The sequence below is a fragment of the Sciurus carolinensis genome, chromosome 7 (genome assembly GCF_902686445.1).
Source record: "Sciurus carolinensis chromosome 7, mSciCar1.2, whole genome shotgun sequence".
Taxonomy (NCBI): Eukaryota; Metazoa; Chordata; class Mammalia; order Rodentia; family Sciuridae; genus Sciurus; species Sciurus carolinensis.
Window position 1 is genome coordinate 102197514 of NC_062219.1, and position 23897 is coordinate 102221410.

General features: G+C 38.0%; 1 protein-coding gene across 1 annotated transcript in view; it reads right to left on the reverse strand.

Annotated features, from left to right (window-relative positions):
- The window catches only part of Lrrc1 (leucine rich repeat containing 1), a 125846-nt gene that overhangs the window by 65559 nt on the left and 36390 nt on the right, over window positions 1-23897 (reverse strand). Inside the window, exon 2 of the mRNA XM_047558733.1 lies at window positions 12984-13101. Coding sequence (XP_047414689.1) covers window positions 12984-13101 — 118 coding nt within the window. The remainder of the gene's footprint in view (window positions 1-12983; window positions 13102-23897) is intronic.

Genomic DNA, 23897 nt, shown 5'->3' on the forward strand with positions numbered 1-23897 from the left:
ATTACAATGAGTAGTTCTCAAAACTCAATGTTATAAGAAAATTTGGAGAATTCTATGAATTGTAGAAAATCCAAGACTGGGAATCAGAATAAAATACATAGTGTGTTTCAGCTAAATGTCACCTGGAAGATGATGTACTGTGATATAACAGATCAATTTTCATGTCCCCACAAGCACCCCATCTGAATTTAGGATGAAAATGTAAAGGGTGAAATGTTTGCTTTGTGTGTGGGGGGTGGTTTCAGTCATTATAACATATATTAGTTTATAACCGCGCAAAAATTTTCTGTACAAGTTGAATCCATAACATTCTGAACATCATGTTGACTCTCAAAATGTTTAGATTTTGGATCAATTCAGACTGCAGAGTTTTGGATCAGGGATGATCAACATGTAGTTAGTTCAGACACTGTTTCAAAATTTAGCCAAAGAAAGTCCTGTTATGTTCTTCTACAAATGGCTCCCTGCTCAAATTCAAAGTTGCATGAATTTTCTTGGATTTAAAATGCAGCCTTCTGGAATTCTGCTCTGGAAATTCCAATTGCATAGTCCTTGGGTAAGCTGGAAGTATGCAGTTTAAATGAGAACTCTATGTAGGTGGTCCCATAGTCCATCCGAAGAAAAATTGCTCCAAGTAAAGGAAGATGAACCATAATCCAAAGTTTAAATTTCTAAATTTGCTCCCATTGTTCCAGAAAGCCCCTTTCTCTGTGGTCCGATGGTCATGAAGGCTTTCTGATATGCTGACCTCTAAAATATTTTTCTGTCTTCCCTTTCAAAGTGACAAATGTGATTTTGCCAAAATGGCTTGAGTATCTCTGAGAGTGGACTGCATCTTGTCCCCTCTTGACCAGGGCTCTTCCTTCTGCTATTCTGTGACAGCACCCAGCCTGATGTGCACAGTGCACAGTGAAAATGTCTAGGCTCTACAAATTAATGTAGAACTCCTGAGGTACTTCTTCTTAAGAACTTAAAATGCATTGTAAATATCACACTTCCTAATTTCATGGAAGTGCTAAGCCTGTCATCTTTGATCTTTGCTCTGCTAGTCATGTATCAGATTCTGAATAGATTGACTGTATTTACATAATCCAAAAAAAAATCTGTACTCTTAGTTGGATAAAGGTGCTGCAGACCTTATACCCTGGTATCCAGTCCCACCTATATGATAATTGTTCCTTCAAATCAAAAACTAACTAAAATAGCACTCTCTGCTTGTACCCAGTTTCTCTCTAAAATTACAACAGAAGGGATGGAAACATTGGTCCCAAGGGCAAAGCCTAAGAGATCATCCCCTTCACTCATTTGTTCACTTACCGATTACTTAAGCAACAAGATTCATGTTGGGCCATGTGGCAGTAGGTACAGAGGCAAAGGTGAATAAGAGAGGCACAGTCCTCGCCCACTGTGATTTCACAATACAGTTGAGTAGAGGGTTATAATAAAAATAAGCCTAATGTCGAGGGACACGCCACACTGGCAACCTCAGCCAGGATGGGGAGAGTCTGGAAGTGGAAAAGGCAAGTAGTTGACCTTGCCTTCACTCAACTTCATTAGCTTTATATAATGACCATACGATGCTTTTCTAATTCTAAAAACTCCCCAAGTGAAAGAAACTTGGAAATACCATGTGATAAGTGCAATCATTAAAGGGCCTTAGAAGGAAGAAGCATTATCTGCCTGTGGTCTGCAACACTGAACATGGAGTAACAGGCCTAAAGTGACCAGAGCCCACCTGTCCTAACCATAGCTAATGACTAGACTCCAGAAAGTGATTACTGGTGACTGCTTACCCCATTCTTTGCCTATACAGTCTGCCTCACTGTGGGAGCAGCCATGCCTGAACAGCTCCCTCCCATGCCAGACACTGATCCAACATGTACATGTTATGAGCAGAATGTTAGGAAATTCCTTCATCAATTATATCATCATTAGCTGTCCAAGACACACACCACCATAATTGCCCATATCCCTCAGAACTGGTAGATCCAGCAGGAAACAGTGACTGCTGTTGTTTCCTCCAGGAAATGGTGATTGCTGGTGTTTTTCAAGCCTTCCTCTGATCTCCCAAAACGTCAAGGGAAAAGCATCAAACAAGCAGCAATGTGCAATGTGAATGACTTCTGACATTGCTTTTGCTGTCACAGATGACCTCCCAAATGCCTAATTCAATGGCAAGTTCTCAGTGCTCGCTGATTGACCATTCTGCCCCATTTTACACTGCAGCCCCCCTGGATGAGGCTCTTGCAATTCTGTTCCTTCCCAGCTTCCTTCTCTAGGGTCCCTGCCCCTCCGCCACCCCGGGATGGTGGAAGAAGAGGGTGTTTTGTTTTGTTTTGTACAGGGGATTAGACCCAGGGGCACTTTGCCAGTGATTCACATCCCCGGTCCTTTTATTTTTTTAGACAGGGTCTCACTAAGTTGCTGAGGCTGCTTGCTTGGACAGTGCCTCCCCAAGGTTCTGTTTGTCTACAGGCTGTGCCTCACATTCTCATCTACAACATCAGCTTAATCTGCAAGCTTTAGCTCTGGCCCATGAGGAGCACCACATCTAGATGCTTAACTTGGTGACCACCACTCAGTCATTCCCTTGGTTGACCTTTTCTATAATACCACTCAACACTGCTGACCAATCCTCCATTCTTTCTCATTGTCTTACAAGGGCCCCCTCTTTCTCTGCTTTTCCTTAAATAGGGATATTATGCACAATCATCTACCTCTCCAACTCCATATCCTCTCCCTGAGAAGTTTCATTCATATTGTAGCTCCAACCATCAGTGCAGACAGATGACTCTTAAACATGTATCTCCTGCCAAAATCTCCCTGCTGAGTCTCAAACCCTTATGTTCAGCTGCCTTCTGAACATCTCCATTTAGAATCCCAAAGGCATTTCACCCTCCACATGACCACAAATAAACACATCTTTTCTCCTCAGTTCTGCTCATTTCTTCAGTGTCTCCCATCCCTCCCATGGTGGGAGTGGGAGTTTATCCCAGGTCCAGGCTTCTCATCTGTCCTGCCCCACCACATCCAGCAAGCTTTTGGCTGGTTACCCTCATGCCTTTTGTGGTGTCTTCTACTTTCCTTTTCCCCTCTCCAGTCCCTTTACTTTTGATGTGGATCTCTGGCCTCCTGCATCCAGACTGTCTTTAATCGACTTCCCACTCCCTGCTACTGATAGGAAAATATGTGAGCTACTCCCCTGTGTGGCTCCCAGAGCTTCCAAGAAAATATTCCTTTAGCCAAAACAGGCCTTTCATGATCACACTGTCATCTACCCCTCTAGCTTCATCTTCACCATCAGTTTCAGTAGTATCTTGTATTTCCCCAAAGTCATCATGCCATTTCAATCCTTCAGACACACATTCATGCTATTTCATCTGACCAGAGGAGCCTACCCCACACTTTGTCTTTACCTGTTGCTTGTCCCTCACAGTCTGAGTAATTGTCATACTTCCAGGAAGTTGTTTCGACACTCCTTCCTTCCCCAACAATGACAGAGACCCTCTCCCTGGACTCCCTTGGACATAACTCTGAGACAGGGCTTTCCACTTTGTCCTGTCATTAGGGCTGGACTTGATGCTTCTACTCTTCTACCCTAGTGGTGGTCTTCAGGACCACCACTAAACTGATTTGCCTCTATCTTCCAACACAGAACCCAGATACCTGGTGCTGGTTAAATACTTAAGAAATAAATAAAACTCATTCTAAAAATCTACTCCTGCCTCTATGTCTTCATCTCATTGAAACAGACTCTATCTACCCAAGACATTCACTGGTGCTTTCTTGTCCTGTATGCAATAAAATACATTGCCTTTATTTAGAGTATTTCTTTATGTTTCCCATTTGAAGCCCTAGGGAAGGACCAAACAGTTGCTGCACAGCAAAGGTTTTCTGGAGACAAGAATAAACTCAACTGGTAGTGGAAAAGAACTCTAGAAGACGTAGGCTTCTGCTAAGGGAGTGCCAATAAGCCACAAGGAGGAGGACTCTTCACAATACAAGAGCCAAAGGAAGGGGCCTTGACCTGCAGGAAGAGTAGAAGTAATCTCTTCTTTAATGACCTTCATGAAAGCTGCTGAATAGAACAAGGACCTAAGAGGCGGGAGCTTCTTAAAGCAAAGGTCATCTCTATAAGAGTGATAAAACCCATCTCTGTGGCATCTGACCGCATTTAGGGCTAACTTTAAACTGGCACAGGTCTGTGCCTGCTGCCTTGCCCATTCAACTCAGGTCCCTGTGGCAAAAGTTCAGACCCCTGGGACTCTGGTGTCACTGGGGCTTCCTCACAGTTCTAAGCTGCCTGCAGTGTTAAAGGGAAAAGTTCCTGCCACCCAGTCCTGCAGTTTCGCCTAATTTGCTGAGACCCATCTGCTCATCTTAACCCTGTACTCGTCAACCTCATGGAATGGAAGGTCTATTCTTTAATGTTTTGCAACACCATCAAACAAAAGTTGAACAAGGTTAAATACTTCAAGACATGAACTACTGATGTGTATGGTACTTTCACCAAGCACTTTCACAAACAAAGTATATGTTAAGTAAACAGAGACCTGATTGCTTCACAGTGTCTTTAAAAAAAAACAAAACAAAACCAAAAAAAACACTGCACATTTATACTTGGTCTGTTTCTGCCCACATTCTTTCCCCTTGTACCTCTGTAACTACATGGCCCTAGGGGTAACTGAGTTTTCCCTGACTTATTTCAACACAAGAAACCTAAATCAGGTAGAGACTTCTGACCTGCTTACTCACCTCTTTCTTCTGTCGGGTTGGCTTTTAATATACCATATCCTTCTGGAAATTCCCATCCTGTGCATCATGTATTCCATTCAACCTACAGCTTCCTATTGGTGTTATAGATCTGCTCATATTTTCTCCACTGAGGTGGGCATCAACCATTCTATTCAGGATCTAAATAGAACGAAAGGTGGAAGGAGAAATAAATTGCTCCTTTTGGCTTCCTGTCTACCTGTTTGAGCTGGGACAATCGAGTTTTTCCAGCCCTTGGACTGGAATTTATACCACTGGCTCCCTGGTTCTCAGGTCTCAGACCAGAATCATAGCACTGGTTTTCCTGGATTGACAGCTTACAGAGGGTAGACTGTGCAACTTCTCCACCTCCATGATTATATGAGCTCATAGTAAATCTCTTCTCACACACATACACAAAGTGCATGCCTATGCTCTCTCACACACACAAACGTCTCCTATTGGTCATCTTTCTCTGGCATAAAACTATACAATTCTAGCACTGCATTAAATGCCACATGTGGCAGATGATCTAGCACTCACCAACAGTCAAATTTCTCAACTTTTTCTCCTAGCTAACTGCATTTCTAGCTCTTCTCAGTGAAGTTAGGGATATAAAATTGGCCAGTAGAATGTGAGAGAAATAATATACACTACTTTTTGTCTTCACCCATAAAACTCTCCCATACATAATCTTCCATTTTCTCCCCCTCTTATAAGGACCTTGGGTCCTACAAATTATAGATGTGGTAACCCAAGAAGGAACAGCCTGGATCTTTGAATGACTATGTGGAGCAGTCTTGCACCATCAGCTTCCCAGTACTCCTCCTCTCTCACACACACACCAAACTGAAAGTTGAACAGTAATAAAATTGTGTTGAGTCACTGAGATTTTTTTTTATCAACAGTTAATCTATTCTGACTAATGCACAAAGCTTATTAGCATTTTACCTGGCAGAGCAAACCCTTTGTAACACAGGAGTTAGCCATCCAGTAAAAAAGAGAAATAATGCCATGACAACTCAGACAGTTTTAGTTCTTATTATGTACTATTATTTTGGTACATATTAAAATTTTCAGTGAATAGATAAAGCATGGAGTTATTTACAGTTTTAATGATACTGTTGATTCCATAAGGCTATAACAAACTTTTGAAATAAGTATGTAGCAAATAAGAACGGCAACCATGCTGAGAAATTCATTTACCGACTCCCTCCAAATCTGCAACTGTTAAGTGTGAGAACCGGTAAAGATTGCCTGTTTTTAACATCCAACCAAAAATGCCCTATTCTTTTAAGTCTCTTTCAAATCAATTGCTACTGACATCTCCTACTGACTCCAGTTACTGACATCTTTCTGTGTCACGAGTACTTAGTATTTTATTTCTGCCACAGTATAATAATCATTCATGTGTAGTTCTTTATGTGTTTGTATGTTTGCCTGTAGAATTACTTTTTGAAGCGACAGAAGAAATTTAGTATAGGGTCTTACACTTAAGAGATACTCAATAAATATTGAAGATAATAATAATAATAATAATAATAATAATAATAATAATAATAAAGGGCTATAGTATTAATGGTAAGCAAAGCATCAGAATCTACAGTATTTTCAAACTAAAAGGAATCCAGGATCATTTTTATTACTGACTTTGAGTGGACATGTTAGTTAGACCGAGGACTTATTCAACACTTTAAAAGTTCATTTAAAAATCAAACCATTTCTACATATAAACCCCAGGTTAAGTTCTTAGTGAAGCTTCTTTCTCAACCCCAGTCTTTCCCTCGACTCCGTAGTCCCTTTCCAAGATTTGTCTTTTCTAGCTTGACGTGCAGTACCTATGCAGTGGTAAGAGTGGCACTGTCCCCATATGAACAGAGATGCCTTCCTGCCATCAACTGCTGCAGGCTCAGTACCACTTAGCTCCAGCCAGATGCACATGACAAAACAGGTACCTCAAAATCAAAATGAAGCAAGTTATGTGGTCACTCATTCTCATTCACTTTTAGAACTGGCTATCACCCTGATACCTACAGAAACTGATGAATTAAAACGGGAACAGAAACTGTCATCCACATGTCAGAATTGTTTTATTTTAGGAGAAACCACTGCAATTATTTTGTTAACAGCTTGTTCAGGATAAATCTACCATTATTTTAGAAAAATCAGGATGTATCACAGAACACAGTATATAAAGACTAAGTGAATGAGTGGGGGGGGGGTAGAGGGAGGAAGATAAGACGCTTCTTAAAATAGACAAAACATTTAGAGAACCTGTGACTAAATGAAAAACTTGTTGATCTAAAAAAAACACATTTGGGTATTGCTTTCAGATTCAGATCTATTACAGACCTGCAAAATTTAAGATAAAAGAAAAGAAAAGCGATAGTTAAGTCATATAAACCTACAATTTCTTCAGTACAATCACAACATACCTGATAATAGAATATTAACTGTATGAACAGAATGAAGAGTGACAGCAGTTTACTCTTTCATGCATATGTTCTGGCCTAGCATGAAGAAGGCAGTCAACCCACAGAGACTCTCCTACATAGGAGCAAATAAGGACTAAGGAATGGCAAGGGGGAAAAAAAAAAACAAGAAAGAAATGTAAGGTATGCTCATCAAAAGGAACCTATTTGTGAAGTTTATCCCTTCTTTTGCAAAGTTTGAAACGGTTTCTATATATCTTCAGATTTAAACAAAGCTCCCTAGAAAATACTGTTTGTAGCATGAAATTGGGACTAAAAAATATCACAGTAGTCCAATTCCTTTCCACTTCAAAAATAATTACTATAATCTGGAGTTGAAGCATGTAGTATTTTACTATTAGTAAGTGAGTAAAGTCAGTATTTTTTTTTTCTTATGTGAACCCCTTTTTCCTAACTAAAGAGAAGGTAAGAGTTAAGCCAGAGAGAAGGTTCACAATGGGAAAGCATAAGTACTTGCAGAGAGAACAAGCTCTGGGCCAAAGATCACCTAGCATGAGCACAGGAACAAGCTTCCCTTTGCCTGTAATATTTTAACAGAGATGGTGACATGGAATCTCTATTGTAATGTATTCTGTCCAGTCACTTGGGTAGAGTGCTAAACCTGGGCCCAGATTAGGCAGCAAGAAAGGAGGGAACAATGACTTCACTGTGGCAAGTGTGAAGTTCGCCTGGGTAAAAACTGACTTCTGCTACACTTCTGGTGTGGGTGTAGGTAATTGTTACAAAGGAAAAAAAAGAAGGCAAATTGTTCATAACTAAGGAGGAGGACTTCTAGGCACAATAGATTTACTGCTTGCCAGAAAGGTTTTCTTAGTGCATAATCAGAAGTAAACACAAGGTCCTCTCAGCAGCCCTCATGCCTGGTTTTAGATTTCATTCAACTAGCCAAAAGCTACAGACCACAGACACTGATCAGCATCCCCAGGTTGGACACAGGACAACTACCCCAAGAGTCTAATTAAAGCTAACCTCTAGGAAAGAGAAAAAAATGGCCCTGTTGGTAGGGGTCTGCTTACCTGCAGTGCAATCCTGGAACTAACAATGATTTGTACCAAAACTCTCTTATTTTTAAGTTCTTATTAACTCAAGGTTGCAAAATAATTAGCCAAGGTACATACTCTCTGACCATGGTTTTTCTAAATATAGTGCTATTTTCCTCATAAGAGAAATAAAATCGACTTCTTTGGTATGGTACACAAATATTAATCAGAGTTTCGTAAGCTGTCTATCTTCACAATCTGTCATACTGGCACAGTCCCCTATATTCCTTACTATTTGTCTCTTTCTTTAAATTTGAATTAAGATTTATTTTTAAAGAAATCAAATTGTTTTAAATGAACACAAAGCTATTATCACTACCATGAATATAAGATAAATACAATAAAAATACAATATAGTATTATAAAGCTTTACAGAAGGCAACCCAAAAGGAATAGAATTGTGGGGAAAAGGATAACTTTATCACCATGATTCATTATTAAAAATTGCAGTTTTGCAGTACCACTAAAAATCATCTCTAGTAGTGCCAGTGGTATACGCCTTATACTTCAGGGAAAACTAAACTAAATGGATAATGATATAGCACAGTGATGTAAGTCAAATTACAGCATAGACTATAAATTCAAATTACTAACCCTTAGGGCAGGATTCATGATGCATTAGGAAAGTCTGCCCTAGATTCTTGGGCAGTAAGGTCCTGCTAGGGGGTAATGTCTTTTCTCACACAAGCAGAGGTCATTTTGCTTGAATAGTTAAGAATCAGTGAGCACACATGCATCGTGTCCAGGCATTAAAGCACAGGCACGTCATCACAGAAAATAGCTTCAGACCTTAATTCTAAGCCTATACAATTTGACAGACAAAATTTTAACAACATATTCAGATACCAATTTCATATACTGTATTCCAATCATCCTTTAATCTATGTTCAGGGAAAACACCTAGTTTCTTTTTAATCCCAATTCACGTCCTGGTCACTTCAACAACCAGCCCCAGTTGAGCCAGCACTGAGGTCTAAGCACAGGGCCCTGCCCCAGTCCTTCCTGCCAAGCTCAGCTAAGCATTCTGGGGCAGCCTCTGGACCTCAGAAACAACCCACATAGCTACAGAGACCCATAGATGCCCTCCTTCTGCCAAACTCATTCCTTTCTTTTCTGATACTTCAGGCACAAAGTCAAGGGAATTGTGCCTACTGTCTGATCAGAAAACAAAGCCACAAAAGTCAATGTCTAGAGGTTCTGGTAGTCCACCTTGGCCCAGGAAATAAACCTATGAAAATTTCATTCTTCCTCATTTGCAGAATTTTTTAAAAAAAGGAAAAAGAAACATAAAATATATTTTTTCTCCCTCACTTAAGCAAGGAAACATTAGGAATGGTCTAATTCTGCTCCTGATATCACAGCAAAATTGGGCTTAAGTCAGCTCAAGCATCTTACCCTTTAACCAGGAATATCCTGAAGATTTCCCACCTTCCACATGAGAAGGTGCAGGGATCCCAGAGGCAGAGCAAACCTAGGCATGTAACCACATGAAGACTGAAAGATAGTTAGCAGCAGGCTTGTGAGTGGCAGCATCTAAGATCTTCCTTACTTCAAGTGGTTGATGAACCAGCAGTGTTGGTACCCATGGGTGATTCTTAGCAAGGCAGACTCTCAAGACCCACTTTAGAACTGCACCAGAATGGGTATTTTAACAAAATTCTCAGGTAATCCATTGCTTGATCAAGTCTGATAAGCATTAATCCAATACATTTGAGTGATCTGATACTAAGACCCTGCCTTCCTTCCTCCATGGCCAAAGCATTGCTTTTTAGAAAATTAAGAATTAAGGAAGCCTTTGAAGGTCTATTCAGAGGTGGCCAGCCCTTGTAATGGCCCTGCTACAACCCAGGGGCTGGGCAGAGAATCAGTCTCTGATCAGACAGCAGGCATCTTCAGTTGCAGCAACAGAAAACCAGAGGCCAGAAAGGCCTCCAGACAGCAGCCCCAGACCCTCACAAATGCCTGCATCTGCACTGAGCAGGGTTGTCACACTGCTTCTCAGGCTGCAGACTTCGTGACTTTTATTTACCAACTCAGTTGCCTTGGAAAGTCACAATGATGTGATTTTATCTGCAAACAAACAAACACACAAAAAATGGGAAAGGAAGCAGAGTGAGATTTACCTGACCTGGAAATGGCCCAAGACCCCTGTTCCTGTTAACTATGGTAAATGGTGGCCTTGTTCTGCTGTCATCTGTGTAGGGTTTTCTCTTGTTGTTGGTTTGATTGTTTCTTTGAGCCCTACATCCCACCACCCTCCCTGCTGCCTTCCCTGCCACTCCCACCACACACATACACACACACACATACACACACACATACACACACACACACACACACACACACACACACACACACACACCCTTCATGCTACTGAGCCAGAGCAAGACTCTGCCAGGAAGGGAAGGGGACAGTTTGCTCCCCTAAAAATTTCGAACTGCCTGAAAAGAAGGTACAAGATCTGCAGGATCCTTCACAAAACTCCAAAACTTGTGAAAGTGAGGGTTAGAAATGAGGAAGTTAGAAAATGTACAGGGTAGGCATCCCAAAGAGAGGAACCATTTTTGTGTTCTAATGCTGAATTCCATGAAGCTTAGTTTCTTTTATCAACATGGTGGAAGGCAAAAATGGATGTGTGGCCTGAGGCATGTAGCCCTTCTTTCTAGTTGTAAATGTTTGAAAAGGAAGAGCTGAGAACTGGTGAGACGGGCGTTAGCTGACCAGTGACACTTCCCACAGAGCATCCCAGTAGAGTTAATAACAGGACTGGAAGCTTTCTCCTCTTTCTCAAGTATTTCTGGATCCCTGCTTGTTTTTCCTTTCTAATGCCAATTTCAAAATTGCTATTTTTATTTCTTCAGATTTCATGACTTCAGTGACCAGTCCTGATAGTTGCTGCTTGCTAGTAGAGTTAACAGCCAGACATTCTTTATAACTAAGGTCACTACTAAGACAAGAGAGTCATTTCCATCATGTACCCCACAGACAGGTACTCTTGAAGATAAGTCTCAGAGGCACTTCTGGCCAGACCAGGCTTCAAATGTCTGCCCCATTCCGACCACTCCCACTCCAGTGTAAGTGCCCATCACCAACTTTGGTAGGGTCATACTTTGCACTACTTGTACTTCCCTCCCAAAGGAGCCAGCCTCAGGGTGGCCCATGACTTGCAGCCCGGGTCTTATGGTTGGCATATAAAGATAAGCTGGGTCAATTGTTTGTCACTTAGAAATGTGTTATTGGTAAATTTCACATCAGGGAAAAGAAACCAAAAACTGCAGAGAGAGGTCACAAAACCTTGGTGTGCAGAGGTCACTACGAGCCAATTCCAAGAGAACAGGTCAGTGGTGAGGGAAGGCAGAGCACCCACAACAGAAGCAGATGCACTGTAAGACAGAGGCTGTGAACCTCCAAGATGATGTCAAACGTGCTTTTGGAATATCAGTTTCGCTCCCAGCCTTTCCATCAAATCCACCTTATATAAGTTGATCTAGGTATCTGTAACCCCACAAACCACTCTAAAATGAGCCAAAAAGCAGGTTTGTTTTTGTTTTCTCATTTTTCCAAATATTTTCAAGGTAAATAATTTTCACAAACAGTAAAAGTGGATATCATGTCAATATCACATGGCTTGGACAGAAGACAGGTGTCAATGTATGGGATCAGAGAGATGACAGCAGTTTAAAAGCAGTTAAAAGCGGGAAGGGATCATTTTTCTTCACTGTGTTTTCAAATACTGCTTATCATTGCTGCATTATAATAATGATCCACAGAAGAATATGGTATCTGGACCCTGGGGTTTCTGTTGAAGACAACAGATTGCACTTTTCAGACCTAAGGTTCACTGAAAAGAAAGAGTATTATGGGAAAGCAAAAGCAAAACACAAAACAAAAAGGGTATGTAATCTGAGAGAAATCATTGTCCAGACTATATTTAGGCCTATCCTGAGGGAATTTTATCGGAGTCCTTGTAAGAACTGAATTCCTTCAGTAAAGAGGATGGTCAGAGCTGCCATTGGGACTTCCTCAATCCCACATGCCCTAAGAAGTAGGCTGGAGGCCTATGCGGGGGATTTTAAAGGTTTGACCAAGATTTCAACCAGGTATCTGTTTACAAGTAAAAGGTGTATGGATATAAATACCCTGCTGAAAGATCAATGAAAAGGAAGCCTTTTAATAATGAAATCTGAAAATCAAACTAAATACATAAATATACCACACAAAATCAAGTGGACAGAATCACCACCAACATAATTAGAAATAAATTAAGATGACAGAAGATGCCAGAACAGGTCTGCTCACTGCAGTTAGAGCATACAAAAGCACTGGGTCAGAGCCAAAAGAAACCAACCCTCCCCCAGGGCAGACTTCCCCACCTGCAGCAGCACCCAGACAGTCACCACCAGCCCTCAAGGTCATGTTCAGTGAAATGAACAAGCTAGGTCAAATGAATTCCCAGTCAAAGCTTTACTCCAAGAGTCAGACTGAATACACCTCGAAAAATCTGTCAGCTAAATATTATGTTATGAAAAAACTGGAAGGTGAATGCTTTTATTAAAAATGCACAAATTTCTACAAATAACATACACATAGATTTCTCATAACTACCAGGAAAAGCATCTCCAATAACGTTTATTCACCTACATTTATTAAAAATGCCTCCACATCTGAAGAGACAATTCAAGAAGAATCATTTTCTTACCATTTCGGGACACATCAAGTTCCACCAGCTGCATGAAGTTTGCTATTTCTGGAGGGAGTCGCTGAATTTCATTATCACTAAGTCCAAGCTTTCGTAATTTGACTAGCTGGAAAAATTGCTGAAAGACAAAATAGTTTTACATACATTTTATGTGTATTTGCCAATAAACTTTTTGGCAAATAGGAAATGTAAAACAGTGTGTATCTTTTAAAACTAAGACTGTACCACTGTCAATTTCCTAATTTGGGTAGCATACTACAGTCACATGAACAAGATGTCATTGGCATAAATGTCAGAAAGAACTTCTCAGTAGTATTTTAACAACTCCCAATTAATCTACAACTATTTAAAAATAAAAAGATTTTAAGAATCAATGTGCAATTTAATGAAATTAACATTAACATTTAAATTGTCTTATAGTTATGTCTTCTACTTATGGAAACATGTTAAATCTGCAATGTTAAAAAAATATGCAAAAATAAGACTGAAATACTTTAAAAATATTTTTAAAGAAATGATTGTACACAAGAAAATATAATAAATATCCTACAAATGCATATAGGAGGGAAATACTTTTGACCAAAAATCTAAAGGATCTGCATTAAATACTTCTATCGGTGAAGACACATGCACAATGAGCATGTGCCTTTCTCTTCTATATTCTTTTTAAATGAACTAAAAGGACATTATAGTCATTTACATAGAGATAGGCATAAATATAAAACCATGCAATAATCCCATGAAGACAACTAAAAATGAGGGTATAAGAAGCAACAACATACATCTAAAATCCTTAAAGCCAGAAAATATATGTGTATTTTTTCCCCCATGCTAGGGATTGAACCCAGGGCCTTGTGCTTGCAAGGCAAGTACTCTACCAACTGAGTTATATCCCCAGCTCCCAAAGCTAGAAAATAGATGAGTGAACGGGAACTAATAAAAGAACCAAAATGAAGTTAAATTTAATCCTGTGAGGTAAGAAGCCAACAAGAAATCAGATCCAGGTACCTCTGAAGAACTGCCTGAAATTTCATATTATAAAACAGTTAAGCCCTCATATTCTCTTCTCTACCCTGCACAACCAGTCAGGAAACTGGAAGAGTTAACTCCAAGCACAGCTAAGCATGGCGGAGGGCAAGGGTAAGGTAATAAAAGGAAAACCAGGGGACCTAGTCGAAGCCTGATCAGTGAGCTCTAACCTGTTTTCTGCCCCCAGGGAGGCCCCAGTCAGGCATGTGAATAGGACACGGACACACACATGCACACACTACCTCTCCCCCATCTCCAGGGCCTGAAACTTATATTTAGAGAGAGCCAAGATTGTCTGGGCACTTGAGGAAGTCCCATAATATGCAAGAAAGAGAGTAAGCACACATACACACCTCAGAGGAAGCAACTTGACACGGGCAGAGGAAAACTTCATCAACCAAAAAATACAATCAACATCCTCAGAAAAATCAGACGAAGCAGCAAGAATCCATATGAAGCATGAACTGGAAGTAAGCTCTTAGAAATTAAAAAATGTTCTAGCATCAACAAAAGATCTAATAAAAGAGGTAAAAAATAAAGTTAATAAAATCTCTCAGAAGGACAATGAGATGGGGAAATGGGAGAAAAAAGGCAGAAAAAACGGGTCAGTCTGCTACATTCACGTAACATGTCATTCAAACAGAAAACACAAGACACTGCAGAACATGCTTTTCTGGTTCAAAAGGCAACAACCTGGCTAGGCAAGAAAACAAATAAAAAAAGACACAACCAAGGAATACTGTAAAATACCAGAACTCCAAAAACAAGAAGATTCTAAAAGCTCCCAGAGACAAGTGGAAATAAAGGAAAAGGTCATAACAAAGAACTGTAAATCAGAATGGTACTGAACTCAACAGCAACACTGAGTGAAGCACTGCCTTCAAAACCCCAAGAAATCGTTATTCCCAGCCCCAAATTGCACACCCAGCCAAGTTGTCAATCAAGTGTGAGGACAAAATAAGGACCTTGCCAGATATTCAGTCTAGGAAAATATATCCTCCCTGCGTTTTTCTCAGGGATTCATCAAAATGAGACTGTAAATTTAAAAGAAAGAGATAAGATCCAGGAACCAAAGAATCAGCAAAGCAAAGGAAGACAAAAGAAACATCCAGAACCATATCATGAAGGGAATTCTGAGTCAACTGAGCAGCAAGCCCTGAGAGCAACCTGTGCACACTGGAGCGAAATGAGCAAATTGTACAGTGTCCCCAAGGGAATTTTGAAAAAAATAAATTAAAAAAAAAAAAAAAAAAAAAAAACATTTGAGGGGTTATCTAATGTGTTTGGAAGTATCAAGAGGAGTTTTACAACTATGTCAGAACGTTTACTGAAAAACTAGAAACAGGAATAGAAAAAATAAAGTAAGGAAAAAGACATGGGCATTATTAATTCCAGGAAAAATATGAAATATAAGATATAATCATTTTATTTTATACACACACATATGATTTGGTTACAAATACTACTTAACACAGTCATAATATTAACCATATCTATACTGATAAAACCAAGTTGTGCCAATATTGGAAGGATGGAATAGAAACTAAGAGCTAAAGCCTCATCTTCCATGAAAGGAAATCAGATACCTGTTAAGTGAGGGGGAAAAAATCAAGCATTACCCATACCGAGGCATATATTTGCACAGATAGGCAAGAGCTGGATATTCTCAAAAGCCCCCAACAGCCAGGAGTGGGGAAACATAAGCCTCTTGCTGCTCTTCTTCACTGTCGAGCTACACAGCTTATTGGATTTTTCAAACTATTTGCATATATTACTTTGCTAAAAATAGAAATTGGATTTACAAAGGGAAAGTCTCTACTAGATTACTGGATACTCCAAATGTTAATTTTGAATAACATTTAGTAGGCGTCTTCTCTTTTTTATTAGTAAAAGGAATTGATATTTATATAAACATATAAGAAGGTACTGCCTTCTGGAAAGCAATTGGGCAATATATAAAAGATAAATGGTTTTCAAGTATACTGACATACTTCTGGGCATCTGTCCTTGCAATATAACTGAAAAAAATACAACACACATATTAATTATCTGCAAAAATGAAAAAGTACAAAACACATTCCAAATGAGAAATGACTTGTAAGTTCAATATTAGGCAAACAGTAAAAATGACCATTATACAGATCACAGAATTTGAAAAAGATTTATACCACAAACATAATCAAAAAAGACCCCAGAATTTCAGGTATACTATGTAAAAGGGATATGAATGTAAGAAAACACTCGTGCTAAGTAACAAAAATATATGAACAATATTTTAATTTTTTTAAAGATAGATATTTTAAAACAAAATGGACTATGAATCTGAGCAAATGATTGCTACCAATTAACCATACACAGTGATGAAGAAATTGCTCAAATAAGTAAATAAATGAAGACTGATCCTTTGGATTTCTTTAATCATATAGTTGAGATCTGATTTCTTAAGGTATTGAAATGTCTTTATGCTAGTTGTGGTAAAGCATTAGCTAACACAAAGCCATTCAAAGGAGTCACATATTTGAATAATTGAGCTTATGCCAGTTGTTCAAAGAGTCTGACAGTTTCATAATACATCAATGTGTTTACTCAAGCGTGAAAAGCTCACTTTGTTTTTCAGCAAAGGCATAATAGCAAAAGTACAAAACACATCACTAATTCCATACATTCAGGGACCATTCAGAAATAACACAAGAAATCAAGTCAATAAGGTACTTAGATCTGCAGTGAACAGTTAGTTAGCTTTATGTCTGTGGAAATGAAAGCCCATAAATCCCCAAACCTGTTATGAGTCCTAACAGCATACAAATGTCAGGTTTTGCTCTGCCTGTCAAAGCATCCTCAACTAGAGCCTGCCATGACTATTACCTCACAGTCAAGTTGGGAAAGCACACCAGATGTAAAAAGAACCCTATATGACATGATCCCTAAATCAGTTATTCCTCAATCCTTCCTTCATTATCCTGATGTAATCTTAATATGGTGTCCAAATGCTTCAAATTACCTACTTTCTTCTAAGAGCCATGCGATGCCACTAAATTACATCAAATCCTCAAATTTTCAACTTCCTCAGATAGTAGGAGAAAAGAACTCAGAAAGTCATAAACCCTTCTGCCTTGCTTTTGAGATCAGCCAGGGCACACGAAGAACAATTCACATAGCCGTCCTGCCAGAGCGACTCAGCACTGAGTAGTCATGTGACAGAACACACAGGCCCCATTCTTCAGCTCACTGTGTTGATTATAGCCTGCTGACCCACTTAGAGCATGTTCTGTGCAATTATATGCAAAGAAACCCAAATTGCCTCAGGTTGTTACTCTAGGCCACTCTTCTAAGGACCACCATTGTTTTTAATTGATACAGATTCTTTAGCTAAACAAAATGCTTCTCTTTTCCTATTCTCTATTTCTGATAAGATTCTTTTTCCTCCTCTACCTCCCTTCTACCTTTTAAAAAGAGGCAAAAGAAATCTTAGTCCCAAAAGAGTTGTGTCCTTTTTTTATTACTCTATGACCAATGATCAGTCAAGGGTCCCCAAGTTACCCAAACGTCTTCATACTGTAGAGAAACCACTGTTACAAGTCCGTGAGATGGACAATAGTGTAAAGAATGTTACTAACTCCTGAAAAAACTGACTCCAAACTAGAATGACACCAAAATTTACACACAGATGTCTCTTCTGGAGTTATGCCAACCCTTCACGTTGGTCTTGACCCTTTCCCATCCTACACAGCTCTTGTGCCCAACAACCAAGACTGCCTTTTGGATCATACACCTGTAAAAATAAGATAAACCAATTGTTCTAACCTCAATTTAAGATCAATACTTACACAGTATACATCATTGGTTATCAAGAGGTATTGCTCTTTCTGTGACACAAAAAGTGACTATGACTGTGACTTCATTACTCAGAAAATCCATTCCTAAGTATATACCTTTAAAAAAAGAATCTCTCATATATATTTTTCCAGAATACAAACTTATACATGAATGTGCTTGCCAGAATCATTCATAATTGCCCCAAAATGCAAATAAGCCAAAACATCTGTCAACAGTGGATCTAATATGGTATATTCTTATAACGAAATTCTACATGGCAATGAAAATGAAAGCTATACTGTTAGTCATAATGTAGATCTATCTTAGAGACAGTTTTCAACAAAGATGCCAGATACAAAAGAATACTTACTATATTACTCCATTATATAATGTTGAAAAGTACTTAAACTATCTTGTTTACAGATGCACAAAGGGAGCAAAAATCTACAAAGAAAAGTTAAGGAGTAATTACTATTAAATTGGGCTAGTGACTACCTCTAGATGTAAGGGTGATGACTTAATGGTAAGGAAGAGCATGCAGTGGGCTTTTGGAGACCTGGCAATGCTCAGTTTCTAAACCTGAGTGGCAGTTTTAAGTGTTCACTTTGTAAACCTAAATAAGCACATTTTTAAGCACTTTTCTATACATGTGGCTTTATTTGCCAGTAAGGAAGAATTTTTACTGCTTTAAACTACTTACTATTAGGAAGAAAAATACCAATTAGCACCAAAGTCAGCTTATTGGATTTTTCAAACTTTATGCATGTATTACTTTGAATTACTTTCAAAATATCTGCATATATTACCAATTATTATTTAATTCATCAGAGAGAATGAAAATGAAAAGCAATGGCATTACATCTGGAGAAGGGCATGGAGGAGTATATTCACCATTATAACCAAATTACAACACCAGTAACAATAATGATGCAGCAGTTAGCCTTTACTGCAAGATTCTTTATGTATGGCTAAGAACTTTGCACAGATTACATTATTCAATCATGGCAAAGGTTGCAACAATGCTAATAACTACATGTAACAGTTAGTCTTTGCCACATAATGAGCCCAAATTCTGTGGCTCATAACTTTTTAAAAAACTTTTGTCACTCATGCAACTACATTCAGCTAGGCTGTTAGATCTGGGTGGCTTCACTCATGTTGGGCAGTTGGTGCCACCTGTCAGCTGAAGTTCCTCTGTTCTTACAAGTTCTCTGTCCAGAATTTGAGTCAGAAAGGATTTTAGCAAACACTAAAAAATAAGAACTATGAATTAAATAAGTGTTAATAATACTTTTTCTCCCATGTGTTTTAGTAAAGAGTTGAGATCAGCCAGGGCACATGAAGAACAATTCACATAACCTGGGAGAATCACTCGATTTCTCAGGTCTTCTGTTTTCTTGTGTAAAAAAATAAACATCAAATGATCAAAAGGCTCTTTTTATTCCACAAATTATAGGACCACGTTTCAAAATAGCTTCAAAGAAAAATAAAAATCTTATCAGCACACTTAATATTAAGTGTAATATTAAGAATGGCATTAAAATGTATAAAATTACAGCAGGGCGATTAGCAGTTGCCTAGGAAATGGGAAATGACTGCTGAGAGGTATGAAGTTTCTTTTAGGGTGGTGAAAATGTTCTAAAACAGGCTGTGGGGATGGCTGAACAACTGTAACTGTATTAAGAACCACTGAATTATGTGCTTCCCACGGGAAAATGGTACGGTTTGTGAATTATATCTCCATTAATACATAAAAAATACATAGAATTGACAGACATCAATGAAAAAGGATCTTCTTTTTGTAACAAAACACTAAGCTGGCGATACAGAGATATTTTTACTTAATTGAATCACCAGTGAGATAAGGATATTTATCTCCAGTTAACAGATAAAGAAACTGAGGTCCAGCAACATTTAGCGACTTCTCTGACACAGCACACTAATTGACTACATTCTTTAAGAAAAAATTCCAAAATATTACCATGTTAGAGTAACACAAGAGTACAAATTCTCAGGTAACTACCTGACAAACAAAAAACATTTGTGAAACTATATTCTAATTAGTCATGTAAAATGAAGTCATCTAGGGAGAAAATCTTAAGTTAGGAAAGGAAAAACTACTAAAATTATGCCAATGCTGTATTCTGTCTTGATTAATGAGTTGCAAAGGAAATAAAGAGCATGCTAATGAATTCTGCATCTGAGAGCACATAAGTGGTGTTGCTGTCAATCAATCCAGGGAGAGTAAGTAGACATGAAAGAAATCTAGACAGATAAGCAAGTGAATCAAATCTAAAGAAGCATGGGTGTGGAGACCTAATGAATATCCAGATAAAAAGCCTTGGGCAAGAGGAAGGCTGAAAGAGACAGGGAAAGTAGAAGGCAGAATCTAGTATAGGTTATAATACGAAATAGCAAAAGGGCATCTGAAGAAAAATGTCTTGGTCTAGTTTTTGGAGGGAAAAAAGGAGGTATTACTGATTAACAGGTATGTTCTGGTGAAACTTAAAAAAGATGACACTTCCTATTCAACTGGGTATTAGGATATCTTGGCAACATTGAACAAATTCCAGAAGTGCAAACTAGAATTCAAAAGAGAATCACAAATAATGAAAACTTTGATGGAAACCAAGAGAACTGGGAGAGTTACATTAGTGTTTAAGTCAAAAACTGCAAAGAGAGACAAAAAAGGACATTATATAATGAAGAAAAGGTGAATTCATCAAGAGGATATAACAACTGTTAATGCATGCATGTATTCAACATCAGAGCATCTAAATACATAAAACAAACATTAAAGGACCTGAAGGGAGAGATATAATGCAATACAATGATAGCAAGGGAGGTGAAAATCCCACTTTCCACAATGGAAAGATCATCCAGACAGAAATGTAATATGGAAACACTGGACTTGAACAACACTTCAGACCAACAACAGAATGTCCTTTGTCCTTGAATGCACATGAATATTCTCCAGGATAGATCACATCTATCCTGGGCAAACCAAGGCTCAGCAAATTTAAGAACACCAAAATTATATCAAATATCTATTCTAACCCTAAAGGTCTGAGATTAGAAGTCAGACGAATTTTGGAAAATTCACAAATACGTGGAAACTGTCACCTTCCTAAACAACTAGGGGATCCATGAAGAAATGAAAAAGAACCTTTTAAAAAAAAAAAAAAAAAAAAAACTTGGGACAAACAAAAATGGAAACATAACATACCAAAACTTAAGGAGTGCAGCAAAAGCAGCTCTAAGAGGGAAATTTATAGCAATAAACATCTATGTAAAGGAAATAAACAAAACCCTCCAATGCCTAATGTTACACCTCAAGGAAGGACAAAAAGGAGAACGAACTAGGCCCAAAATTAACAGAAAGAAGGAAATAACAAAGAGCCGAGCAGAAATACAGACTAGAAAAAACAATAGAAAAGGTCAATGATACCAAGAGTTGGTTTTTCAAGAACAAAATCAACAATCCTTTAGGTAAACTAAGAAAAAAGCACAAAAGACTCCAAAGTAGAAATGAAAAGACATTGAAACTGATAAAACAGAAATACAAAGGCCCATAAGAAACCACTGTGAATAATTACATGTCAACAAATTAAATACCTATTAGAAATGGACAAACTCCTAAAAACATACAATGTAAAGACCAAGTCATGAAAAAATAAAAAAATAAAAAGAACTGAAAAGTCAAAAATGAGTAAAGAAACTGAATCAGAAAGAGGAAAAAAAAAAAAAAAAAACAGAAGTCCAACACCGAATAGTTCCATGGTTGAATTCTACAAACACTTTAAAGAACTAATATATAGCCTTGGGGTTATGGCTTAGTGGTAGAGTGCTTGCCTAGCATGTGTGAGGCAACAAATAGGTTCAATCCTTAGCACATTTATAAATAAATGAATAAAAAGAAAGGTCCATCAACAACTAATATACATATATATGTATATTATATATATATGTGGGTACCAGGGATTGAACTCAGGGGCACTCAGCCACTGAGTCACATCCCCAGCCCTATTTTGTATTTTATTCAGAGACAGGGCTCACTGAATTGCTTAGTGCCCCGCTTTTGCTTAGGCTGGCTTTGAACTCTTCATTCTCCTATCTCAGACTCCCAAGCTGCTGGGATTACAAGTATGTTAATATTAATCCTTCTGAAACTCTTCCCATCAACAGTCAATATCCTTGATGAATATATATGCAAAAATCCTCACCAAAATGCTAGCAAACCAAATTCAACAACGCTTTAAAAGAATCATCCACCACAATCAAGTGGCATTGATCTCTGGGATGCATGGATGATAGATCATCAACATCTCTTCATGAAAAAAATTTTAAGCATAAAAGGTACAATACAATAAAATAAAGGACATATTTGATAATATGTCTGTGATCTGACCCACAGACAACATACTCAGTGGGGAAAACATAGACGCTTTCCCTCAAAGATCAGGAAGAAGATAGGATACCCTCTCTGCCACTTCTATTCAACACAGTATTGGGAGTTTCTGCCAGAGTAATTAGAAAGAAAAGGCTGGGGTATAGTTCTGTAGTAGAGCATTTTCCTGAAATGTTCAAGGCCCTGGGTTAGATCCCCAGCACTTCAGAGAGGGGGAAAAAATGAAAACAAAAATAAAAGGTATCCAAATAGGAAACGATGTAAAACTGTCACTTTTTCCTAATGACATAATCTAGTATAAAACTCTGTAAACTCCACCAAAAAAAAAAAAAAAAAAAAAAGTTAGAACTAAGAAACAAAAAACATAAAGTTGCAGAATACGAATTCAACACACAAACGCCAGTATCATTTCTATAGACTAAAAATGAACGGTCTGAAAAAGAAATCAAAAGAACAACCCCATTTACCATAGCTTAAAAATAAATACTTGAGAATAAATGTAACTAAGGACATGAAAGACCTGTACCCTAAAAACAGAAGATAATGAAAGAAAATGTGAAGAAATCCTAAGTTTGTGAATTAGAAACATTAATATTATTAAAAAGTTCACACTACCCAAAGAGATCTACAAATTCACTGTTAACTCCTGTCAAAATTCTTTCATTTTCAGAGAAATCCACCTTAAAATGGAACCACAATAAGAAATTCAAGTAGCCAAGACAATCATAAGAAGAAGAAAAAAACACACACTCACAAAGTTGGAAAAATCACACTACCCAATTTCAAACTATATTACAAAGCTATAGCAACTAAAATAGTAGAGTACCGTCAAAAAATAGAAAGAAAAAAAAGAAAGAAACAAAGAGAAAAAAGACACATCAACCAATGGAACAAAGCAGAAACCCCAGAAATTAATTCACATGTGTATAGTTATTGATTTTCATCAAAGGTGTCTGGAATATGCGATGGGAAAATGGCAGGCTCTTCAACAAATAGTGTTGAGAAAACTGGGTATCCACATGTACAAGAATGAAATTGGGCCCATACCTCACATCATATACAAAAATCAATACAAAATTGATTAAAGACAAAATACAAGACCAGAAACTACAAAACTACTAGAAGAATACACAGGAGAAAAATTACACGTCACTGGTCCGGGAAATGATATTTTGGATTTGACCCCAAAAGCAAAAAAGAAATAAAAAGACAAATAAGATTATGTCAAACTAAAAACATTCTGCACAGCAAAGGAAAAAAATAGTGCACAGAGACAATGTACATATTGGGAGAAATATTTGTAAGCCATTTATCCAAAATATATAGAAAGCTCAAGCAACTCAATAGTAAGAAGACAAACCCAATTAAAAATAAAAAAATTAAAAATGGACAAGAGACCAGAACAGATTTTTCAAAAGAAGACACACAAATGGCCCACCAAAATAGGAAAAGAAAAATAATTCAACATCTCTAATCATTAGGAAAATGCCAATTAAAATCATGAGAGATTATCTCTCACATATCAAAACCACCATCACCAAAAGATGAAAGATAAGTTTTGGTGAGGACATAGAAGGCAACTCTTACACATTGTTGGTAGGAATGATAATCCAGGTGTTATGGAAAACAATATGGAGGTTCCTGAAAACACTAAAAATAAA